The sequence below is a fragment of the Cydia fagiglandana genome, chromosome 18 (assembly GCF_963556715.1).
Source record: "Cydia fagiglandana chromosome 18, ilCydFagi1.1, whole genome shotgun sequence".
NCBI lineage: Eukaryota > Metazoa > Arthropoda > Insecta > Lepidoptera > Tortricidae > Cydia > Cydia fagiglandana.
Window position 1 is genome coordinate 8,046,649 of NC_085949.1, and position 12,262 is coordinate 8,058,910.

Consider the following 12,262-nt stretch of genomic DNA (forward strand, 5'->3'; position numbering starts at 1 on the left):
TTATCGGGAAACAAAATAAATTTTTCGGGATTTTGGGACTTAAGTCGGAAAAAAAAATACATTCAAATTAAAGTAATTGTATTAAAAACAACGATATTTTACATTATTGGCACTACGTCAGCTGGCTCGCTCGACGACAGTTCGGAACTTGAAATTATTGTTTTATAACGTGAAGCTGTTTTTCGGGACATTTTAAACTTTGTCGGGAATCGGGAACACATGCTAAAAATCGGGAGAATCCCGCCAAATCCCGACCATCTGGCAACCCTACGTAGTGCAGGTGCAAACAAGGGTATTTGTGACCGTTTCGCCGAATGTTGACGCATATGACTCACCCAGCATCTTCTTGACAGCTATAAGATCATCGTGTTCTATAGCATATAGGAGAAGGGAATTGAATACTTTCTCCGTCACTTCTATTAGCTTCTTGGGTGACTGGATGTTTAGACTCGCAGCCAGAGCGTCCACTAGAGTGCTGTCCTGAAAATAAAGATAGAGATAGCTATATAGAAGAAAATACGTGTAACAATGCGAAATAGAAATTAAGTTAAGACCTATATATGGTTAGGACCAGAGATGGGCATTTCGTAATTGATTCCTGATTCCACGATTACTCGAAATTACTTTGTAATCAGATTACCGATTCCCAGATTACTTTGTAATCTACAATACCAAATTACTAAGTACAATTCCATTTGAGGAATCAGGAATCAGTTTTTGCAATATTACAATTCCTAGTAATTGGAATCAATGTCGATTCCTCATTACAGGAATGCATTACTTGATTCCTTTCAGATTACATTTCGTACTTCTACTATCAAAAGTACATTTCGATAGTAGATATGTATAGATGTTGTTGATGTTGGCTGACTAGATATAAATGGTGCTTATTTGAATCAGGTGAGCAGATTTCGAAAATGATGACAGTTTTGGAATCCAACATGTCTGCCGTGCACTTTGACATAAAAGTCGTCATGGGTGTCGTTTTATAGGTTTCAGGGAGTACAGAATTCGAAAATGATGTCAGTTATGGAATCCGACATGTCTGCCGTGCACTTTGACATAAAAGTCGTCATGGGTGTCGTTTTATAGGTTTCAGGGAGTGCAGAATTCGAAAATGATGACAGTTTTGGAATCTGACATGGCTGCCATGGACTTTGACATAAAAGTCGTCATGGGTGTCGTTTTATAGGTTTCAAGGAGTGCCAAATTGGAAAATGATGACAGTTTTGGAATCCGACATGTCTGCCGTGCACTTTGACATAAAAGTCGTCATGGGTGTCGTTTTATAGGTTTCAGGGAGTGCCGGTTTCGAAAATGATGACAGTTTTGGAATCCGACATGTCTGCCGTGCACTTTGACATAAAAGTCGTCATGGGTGTCGTTTTATAGGTTTCAGGGAGTGCCGGTTTCGAAAATGATGACAGTTTTGGAATCCGACATGTCTGCCATGCACTTTGACATAAAGTCGTCATGGGTGTCGTTTTATAGGTTTCCGGGAGTGTAGAATTCGAAAATGATGACAGTTTTGGAATCCGACATGTCTGCCGTGCACTTTGACATAAAAGTCGTCATGGGTGTCGGTTTATAGGTTTCCGGGAGTGTAGAATTCGAAAATGATGACAGTTTTGGAATCCGACATGTCTGCCGTGCATTTTGACATAAAAGTCGTCATGGGTGTCGGTTTATAGGTTTCAGGGAGTGCCGGCTTCGAAAATGATGACAGTTTTGGAATCCGACATGTCTGCCATGCACTTTGACATAAAAGTCGTCATGGGTGTCGTTTAATAGGTTTCAGGGAGTGCAGAATTCGAAAATGATAACAGTTTTGGAATCCAACATGTCTGCCGTGCACTTTGACATAAAAGTCGTCATGGGTGTCGTTTTATGGGTTTCAGGGAGTGCCGGTTTCGAAAATGATGACAGTTTTGGAATCCAACATGTCTACCGTGCACTTTGATATAAAAGTAATGCAGTTCACCTATAAACGGACACCCATAACGACTTTTATGTCAAAGTGCACGGTAGACATGTTGGATTCCAAAACTGTCATCTAGTGTTGAGTCGCTCACTCGTGAGGCACCTCATTTGTACCGCTCATTTTGTTAATTTGTCGCAGTACTTCATACCGCAAAAATGTCTTACATCACACCTCTATTCATTTTACTCATTTACTCGCGCGCATCACAAACACCTCTTGCCACACAAATCATTCACACACTTCAAATTTCAAAAAACTCTTATCCTTTCAATTTCACTCGCGACCCTGAAAACTCATACGCTCCTCATAACCTCGCAAAAGAGTCCCTGGATCGCGCGAGGCGCTCGAGGTGCTCACCCCTCACCCGCTCGCCGACACTCGAAACTCAAATGAAGAAACGAGTAATGGACGTAATGGTCCACACTGTCAACTTCCGAACTACAAACCTTATTGCAACGACAAAAGGTCCACCGAGAAAAGCGTTGAGTTTGTACCGCTCACCGGCTCTTTGTGACATGAATACCTCAAAATGAAACAATGAATTAGAAATATCCAAAGAGGGAGTGAGACAGACACGCGCCGTACTTCAATATCGCCTCGCGTCACCACCGAAAATACGTTAAAAATTAAACACCAAAGACAACAAGCGTAAGCGCTGCAAGCTTTCATACATCTTACGCCTTTTTGATCCTAACTTACGTGTCAAAATGGCGCGATAAATCAATCTTTAAAACGAATTTCGACGTGTTGCTTCTCTGTCGCACTTGTAAATTCGTACGTAAGTGTGACAGGGAGGCAACATGACGAACTTGGTTCGCGGTACGCCCTCTGTATACCAGGCGGGCATTTAGGAAGCTTGGTTAGAAACAGAAATCCTTTAAGTGACTAAAATATTATTGAAATATAATACGGTAGCGTACACAATTTATGATAATTTCAATAAGTTTCAAGTTTATTAAATAAAAAGTAAGTATAATTTGCATAGGTAAAATAAACATGTAGATGTAAATTATACCGATTTGAATTTGCAATACTTTTTATTAACATTCTTTGTAAACGTCTTCGAACTGACAAGTTATGATTATGACATATTTATATTTATTTTGTCCGTACTTCGTTCTAGTTCTCTAGAGCTAATTTTAGTTCTCTAATACCTAATACCTAGTAATAATTCTTATAATCATAACAAAATATGGACATAGTTTTCGCCAGTAAATATACCCGCGGATCTTCCTTGGTGCCTTTTGCATGAAAAAATGAAGTGTAAATGTAGACGGTGCGGCCGGCTCGAATGGTGCTTTGTTTATGTTTATTATCATATTGATGATATTACTGTTAAATTATAGGTGGTAAGTTAGTCACTTCTATATAATAATGATTGTGAAAATATTGAATTTGTTCTCCTTAGTTTGTTAAAAATTGTGGTAGTTTTATGGTTAATAGGTACTTATGAAATATATCACTACATATTATAAAACAAAGTCCCCCGCCGCGTCTGTCTGTTTGTGGGTTTGTTTGTATGTTCGCGATAAACTTAAAAACTACTGGACGGATTTTCATGTGGTTTTCACCTATCAAAAGAGTGATTCTTGAGGAAGGTTTAGGTGTATAATTTGCTAACCCGTGCGAAGCCGGGGCGGGTCGCTAGTGATTATTATACTTAAAATTATATCAAGTAGCAAGGAGGAGGTCTAAACAATCTAACAATAAAAAAGAGCTACATTAGAACAAGTTTCATAAAAGCAGCAAATTAAGTTAGGTACTTTATGTTCTTAGTTTGATTCTAAAATTATCTTTCTCCTAAAAGTTCTATTCTTAACCTCCAGAATTGCACTCCAATGAAATATTACTACTTATTTATTTATAAAGGAAGTGATGAATACATAAATATGTATATACATTAAATATTTTTGTCGCCGTTGGAGTTAATGGAATAGTCGACGCTGAAAATATGCTAGTACCTCACCTCATTTGAAGTAAGACATTGTAACACCTCATTTTAGAAAATGAGGTACTCATACAAACTCATTTTAAATTGATGTCCTACCCATCACTACTGTCATCATTTTCGAATTCTGCACTCCCTGAAACCTATAAAACGACACCCATGACGACTTTTATGTCAAAGTGCACGGCAGACATGTTGTATTCCAAAACTGTCATCATTTTCGAAACCGGCACTCCCAGAAACCTATAAAACGACACCCATGACGACTTTTATGTCAAAGTGCACGGCAGACATGTCGGATTCCATAACTGACATCATTTTCGAATTCTGCACTCCCTGAAACCTATAAAACGACACCCATGACGACTTTTATGTCAAAGTGCACGGCAGACATGTAAAATTCCAAAACTGTCATCATTTTCGAATTCTGCACTCCCTGAAACCTATTAAACGACACCCATGACGACTTTTATGTCAAAGTGCATGGCAGACATCTCGCATTCCAAAACTGTCATCATTTTCGAAGCCGGCACTCCCTGAAACCTATAAACCGACACCCATGACGACTTTTATGTCAAAATGCACGGCAGACATGTCGGATTCCAAAACTGTCATCATTTTCGAATTCTACACTCCCGGAAACCTATAAACCGACACCCATGACGACTTTTATGTCAAAGTGCACGGCAGACATGTCGGATTCCAAAACTGTCATCATTTTCGAATTCTACACTCCCGGAAACCTATAAAACGACACCCATGACGACTTTATGTCAAAGTGCATGGCAGACATGTCGGATTCCAAAACTGTCATCATTTTCGAAACCGGCACTCCCTGAAACCTATAAAACGACACCCATGACGACTTTTATGTCAAAGTGCACGGCAGACATGTCGGATTCCAAAACTGTCATCAGTTTCGAAACTGGCACTCCCAGAAACCTATAAAACGACACCCATGCCGACTTTTATGTCAAAGTGCACGGCAGACATGTCGGATTCCATAACTGACATCATTTTCGAATTCTGCACTCCCTAAAACCTATAAAACGACACCCATGACGACTTTTATGTCAAAGTGCACGGCAGATATGTCGGATTCCAAAACTGTCATCATTTTCGAAACCGGCACTCCCTGAAACCTATAAAACGACACGCATGACGACTTTTATGTCAAAGTGCACGGCAGACATGTCGGATTCCAAAACTGTCATCATTTTCGAAACCGGCACTCCCTGAAACCTATAAAACGACACCCATGACGACTTTTATGTCAAAGTGCATGGCAGACATGTCGGATTCCAAAACTGTCATCAGTTTCGAAACTGGCACTCCCAGAAACCTATAAAACGACACCCATGACGACTTTTATGTCAAAGTGCACGGCAGACATGTCGGATTCCATAACTGACATCATTTTCGAATTCTGCACTCCCTAAAACCTATAAAACGACACCCATGACGACTTTTATGTCAAAGTGCACGGCAGACATGTCGGATTCCAAAACTGTCATCATTTTCGAAACCGGCACTCCCTGAAACCTATAAAACGACACCCATGACGACTTTTATGTCAAAGTGCATGGCAGACATGTCGGATTCCAAAACTGTCATCAGTTTCGAAACTGGCACTCCCAGAAACCTATAAAACGACACCCATGACGACTTTTATGTCAAAGTGCACGGCAGACATGTCGGATTCCATAACTGACATCATTTTCGAATTCTGCACTCCCTAAAACCTATAAAACGACACCCATGACGACTTTTATGTCAAAGTGCACGGCAGACATGTCGGATTCCAAAACTGTCATCATTTTCGAATTCTGCACTCCCTGAAACCTATAAAACGACACCCATGACGACTTTTATGTCAAAGTGCACGGCAGACATGTCGGATTCCAAAACTGTCATCATTTTCGAATTCTGCACTCCCTGAAACCTATAAAACGACACCCATGACGACTTTTATGTCAAAGTGCACGGCAGACATGTCGGATTCCAAAACTGTCATCATTTTCGAAACCGGCACCCCCTGAAACCTATAAAACGACACCCATGAGGACTTTTATGTCATAGTGTACGGCAGACATATCGGATTCCAAAACTGTCATCATTTCCGAAATCTGCTCCCCCGAAAACATATATGATACAGTTTCACACAAAAAGTGTATTTATGGCTGGGAGAAGAACGATCAAGTATTTTGACACCGAGTAATGTAATTTAGTCTGAACAATATTACGTAATCAGATTACTGGAGTAATTGATTACGAAGGAATCACGATTACACTTGTACTTAGATATATTCAATTCCAAAGGAATCAATTACGCAAGTAATCAGCGGATTTGATTCCAGTAATTTCGATTACCAAAGGAATCGATTACTAAGGAATCATGATTACTGTAATGTAATGTGTAATTTAATTCCAAAAGGAATTGATTACGCCCAACTCTGGTTAGGACAATATGAAATTTTTATTTATTTTTAAGTTAACCCCATGTTAACCCCAATCATCGTCAACGAAAATATTATTGATAACCCTGACTTCGAATTGATGCGATGAATAACCGTACAAAGGTTATCGGTGTAATAAAAATGTTATGTCATAAAAATAGCAATCGATTCATTTTTACATAATCTTATATCTAACCTATCGTGCGATCATAAAAAACGGAACATGTAAATTGTAAACATTATATTGAGTATGATTTCTTTTCTAATCAGTTGGAGCAATATTCTTTTGATAAGCATCGATTAATAATTCACATTTGTTGGCCTATTAAAACCCTTTAGAACTTTGTTATGAGCGCTTTCAAAATGTCGTAGAAACTTGTGACGTCACAGCCACACCTCCGAGAATAAGGGCCCGATTCGGATTTTGAAATAGACATCTATTAGATATCTTTTAGACATCACCAAGATACGAAAACGATATGTTTAAGATCTAACCTGTCAAATTGGACATTTGCGCGATTCTGGAGACACTCTTGAACGATATTTCCTCAGGATATGACTTAGGAGATCCAATTCACATCTAATATCTAGATATCTTACGCTATCTAACGTAAAAGATGACATTAGTTGCCCGAATTGCGCTGCAAAAGAGAACTAGTTGATCCCACCAAAAACATAAATGTAAAAAAGGAGAGCCAAGTTCAATACAAAAATTATGCTTGGCTGTGGGGCTCGCCGCAAAAAGAATGGAGATCTAAATGAGTGGCCACTGCCAAGTTCTATGCAAAATCCAAATATGTATTTATAGGAACAAAATAACATTATAAACAAGTATTAAACTCTATTTCTTTGTTTTATTGGATACCTATAACAATTGCTGTTATTTAAAAAAATGTGAGATCTTAAAGTATGTTAGATTTGACTTGGCCAGTTTTCATTACATCAATCATTTTATATACAGGGTGATTCATGAGACGTGAGCAGGACTAATCCTGCACACTCAGTAACTGATAATTGATCGATCACCATCTAAATACGATGAAACAACCACACTTTTTCCTATTTTTTAACTTTTTGGTGAGGGCAAATTTAATTCTCTACAATCATGGCCACCCTACAAGACCTAATTAATAAACATAAAACCTCTAACCGTAATGACAGCATTTTGATTATGAAGAAAATAAACTGTCAACTTGAGTGAGATACGAGTTTTCAAAAGTAACCAGACCGTGATGACATTTAATTAGACACAGAATATCGGTAGTTTAGTATTCTAAATTTAGGGTGACCATGCATGTCGTAAATAAATTAATAACTTTTTTTTTTCAACACGACTAGAAAATTAACGTTAACCTCACTAATACTGATACGAAACAGTTGCTTATAATTTACGAAATGCGCAGTGTTAATCCTGCTCACGTCTCCTGAATCACCCTGTATATTGTAATTCTGATAAAACCTGGCCAAGCCAAATCTAACGACACACCGTTGGCCGGTTGTTTAGGCCCTGGTCTCCTATTTTACGCTATACGCGGCGTCTCATCACGCCGTACTAGATATGAGCGCCGATAGGCATTTAGCCGGCGGCGGCGCGCCGGTCAAAATCGGTCGGCGGCGGCGGCGAATCGGCGGCGTGGCCTTGAAACACCTTTGATTAATGAAAAAATAATTCAAACCGAAATTTTAGCGAAAAAACATGTTTTAGCTGTAAGAAAGTTATAAAATAAGTGCATTTTTCAATTTCAAGGATAATTTATTGAATAAACGTCATCATCATCATCATCTCAGCCATAAGACGTCCACTGCTCAACATAGGCCTCCCCCTTGGACCTCCATTCGTACCGGTTGGAAGCGACCCGCATCCAGCGTCGAAATAAACGTACTAAAATAGTTTTATATAGTATAAACACTCGCATAAACGGTATCGCGCTGCATCAAAGCCGGTCTTCTTGGTGAGGCCCTGGCCGGAAGATCTTTGCGAGGCCCTTATTGTTTGTGCTAACTAAACAGTAGCGGATTGACAGTATCATCAGGAAAACATCTTGTCGATATTCTAAAGAGCCGAAGTGAGGAAAATCAAGCTTTGTCGTTAACCAAAATCAACCCAACAAAACCGATTTATGTCTAAAGGTGAGGCTCGAGGCCGAGCTCCACCTAACACCGAAGACTTGATTCCGACGCTTTCCCATGCGAGCATGCGAGGCCAGAGGCTGAGCTGCTGGTATTAAGCTTACAGCTTAGAATCGAACGCCAATTGTGAGCTTGGCTGACGGCCGAATGCCTGTAGCGCCGATTGCGGTGCGCTTCTGTGCAAGGCCGAAGACCAAGCTGCAAGAGAGCAGAGCTTAGAATTGAACTAGTGGTCCAGTGTAAGCAAGTCTGAAGGCCGATAAAGACCGAGGCCTTAATGTTAAAAACTTGAGATGCGGGCGCATTCGTGCGAGGCCAAAGGCCGTGCTGCACTGGAGCTAAGATCGGACAAAAACCAATGACCAAACATTTTAAAAGCGAGGCCGAAAGTTGAGCTCCAAACAGAGCCGAAAACTTGGCGGTTCAGATAGCGGCATACTTCCATGCGAGCGATGCGAGGCCAAAAATTGAGCTTCAAGAGAGCAAAGTTTGTAATTTGAACAATGGCCAAGTTTAAATGAGAGCCGTTTCCGTTTCCGATGCCCTTCCTTTGGACGTGAAAACGCTTAATATCTGAAATTAACCCCTTTTTACACATTTTAAAAACATTCAGCCATGCTTGCAATGGTTAATTTCGCGGTGAATGACGGATTACCTAACCAGCTGGCAAAATTTGTAATTTCTTTGTCCTAAGGCTAGTAGCGCGGTTACCAGACAGAAAATTTTGAATTTACCTTCGATATTTTTTCATTATATGGACCTAAACTACCTTTTGAATGTCTATAAGCTATTCAGAGTGGCGCCGTTAAAGATCTAAACTAGATAAAATCTGATTCTGAAAGTAGTAGTATCTCACAAGGTCACGCCGATGCCACGCCGATAGCGCAGCGTCGGCGGCGGCGGCGCGAAAATTTCGTCGGCGGCGGCGGCGCGCCGGCGCGGCGCTCATATCTACGCCGTACGCTGCGTCTGATTGCTCACTATACAGATGTACTGGTGCGGTCTCTTTCTCACGCCGACAATGGCGTCTTGACGTCGCACCCGGCATCCAAAAGTTGTGCGCCGCGTCTCTAGTCATTTCGAAGCATTGCAGCGTGAACGTCGTCTCTCGCGTCAAAACAAAATGTCGAAATTTAATAAAGAAAAAGACGAGTTATTAATAGAATCGATTAAATATTTTAATGCACTGTATGACAAAAGTGAAAGGAATCATAAAAAATCATAAAAACACGATTAAAAGTTTTAAAACATCCATCCATGATCCAAACACTACCGCATGTGACCGCTCGCGAGCAATGACTACGCCCTTCTCTGCGGCGGACGTATTGACCGCTGACGCTGTGCGTTGCGTTCAGACGTCGATCGGAGCGGAATTGAACGCTGACGCTGACGCCAGACGCCGCGTACAGCATAAAATAGGAGACCAGGGCCTTAGAGCGTATTACAAGTTTTTTGTATGGGGACACCACTTATTTTTTGACTAAACATTCTTTTAATATAGCAAATATAATAATACATATATTGATTATTGGGGTAGTTTCAAATATCTGCTTGTAACGGTTCCAACGCTACAATAAAAAAATATTTTTTTGTATGGGGACCCCCCTATTTTTTAACTTTTTTTTATTTTTAGATTTTTTCCTACGCTTACACACAATAACCGAGCTGGATTCCAAATTTCATCCTTCTAGGTCATCTGGAAGTAGGTTAGGTTTAGGTACTTATATGTCAGTCCCAATAAAAAATGTTTTTTTTTGTATGGGGACCCCCCCTATTTTTAAACTTTATTTTATTTTTAGATTTTTTCCTACGGTTATACACAATAACCGAGCTGGATTCCAAATTTCATCCTTCTAGGTCATCTGGAAGTAGGTTAGGTTTAGGTACTTATATGTCAGTCCCAATAAAAAGTGGTTTTTTTGTATGGGGACCCCCCCTATTTTTTAACTTTATTTTATTTTTAGTATTTTTCCTACGGTTACACACAATAACCAAGCTGAATTCCAAATTTCATCCTTCTAGGTCATCTGGAAGTAGGTTAGGTTTAGGTACTATAAGTCATAAGTCAGTCTTAAAATTTACGACTTTTTGACCTTCATACCTTTATAACCGTTTGAGCTAGCTTCATGAAATTTGGGCTTCTAGATATCCTTATGGATATTATTAAACACACGTAGTTTTATGTGTTTACGTCAAAGATGTTTTGAGTTATAGAAGGGTCAAAAGTGGCACCAAGTGGTTCGTGTAATATTACACTCGGCGCTGGCTAGCCAGTTCCTTTGCTTGAACTTGGCTTGACACGCTGCCGCGTGTCTAGATATCTAAACTATAACGTATCTAGAATGGATCTAATAGTACGTGTCGTCTCTTGTGAATATCTTGAAGTTCGAATACGGCAGTTAGAGATCCAATTCACATCTAATAGATATCTTACGCTATCTAACGTAAAAGTGTAATTGGTTGCCCGAATTGGGCTGCAAAAGAGAACTAGTTGATATCTAAACTATAACGTATCTATAATGGATCTAGTACGTGTCGTCTCATGTGAATATCTTGAAGTTCGAATACGGCAGTAACAAGCGTGACCTGCCAATACCAATAATACTTAACTATATAGACACATTTCATAAGAAGGTTACTGTTAATGTTAATGCTATCACGGGTTTACGACAATTTACGTAACACTATAAGTACCTACTGTAACGTCTGTGCGAATAATAATTTTTAAGAAAAAAAAACCGACTTCTATGGGGGCCGGTGAAAGATTATTGTAGATGGTACACTATGTAGAAAAGGAGGTAAAACCACCCACTTTTCTACTGGCATTTCGCTTCTGTGAGGGTCGTAGTTCTAGCCTAACCTAACCCACTTCTCTGATAGCAGTTCGGTTCTGTGAGGATCGCAGTTCAAACCTAACCTAACCCACTTAACGGCGCATGCGGTGCGGTGTACGGGGGTTTAAGCGGGAGGGGCTAGTAAGATTGGCATCATCATACTTATATACTTACACATTTTATGGTAGGTAATCATAGTGGTTTATTTAGTTAAGGTATCATAGTGGTTTTCCGGGTCAAGGTCCGAGTCCGAGTCCGGGTCTGAGTCCGGGTCCGAGTCCGGGTCCGAGCCCGGGTTCGAGTCCAGGTCCGGGTCCGGGTCCGAACCGGATCCGGGTATGAGTCCGGTTCTGGGTCCGAGTCCGGGACCCAGTCCAAGTCAAAATCGAAATTCGTAATCACCAAATGTGTACTATGCGTTGTTGAAGAGTTCTATTCTGGTCATCATCAGCAGTTCCATTTCATCAAATGCGACAGTTTTTAATGTAAATGCTTGATTTTATGATGAAAATACAAAAAAATCTATGCGTATGCCTTTAATATTTGAGGAGTTCCCTCGATTCCTTATGGATCCCATCATCAGAACTCGAGCTTGACAAAAATGTGGCTTAAAAACTTAACTTGCTTAACAAACATAACGAAGAGGAAAAATCGCTAAACGTGAACTATGCGTCGTTGAAGAGTTCTGTTCTGATCATCATCAGCAGTTCCACTTCATCAAATGCGACAGTTTTTAATGAAAATGCTTAATTTTCTGAGGTAAATACAAAAATCTCTATACGCATGCCTTTAATATTTGAGGAGTTCCCTCGATTCCTTATGGATCCCATCATCAGAACTCGAGCTTGACAAAAATGTGCATTAAAAACTTAACTTGCTTAACAAACATAACGAAGAGGAAAAATCTCGAAAC

At 39.9% G+C, this 12,262-nt stretch overlaps 1 protein-coding gene across 1 annotated transcript in view; it reads right to left on the reverse strand.

Moving 5' to 3' along the window:
• Window positions 1-12,262, reverse strand: part of LOC134673667 (L-asparaginase) — a 36,581-nt gene that overhangs the window by 2,721 nt on the left and 21,598 nt on the right. The window contains exon 10 of the mRNA XM_063531679.1: window positions 336-480. Coding sequence (XP_063387749.1) covers window positions 336-480 — 145 coding nt within the window. The remainder of the gene's footprint in view (window positions 1-335; window positions 481-12,262) is intronic.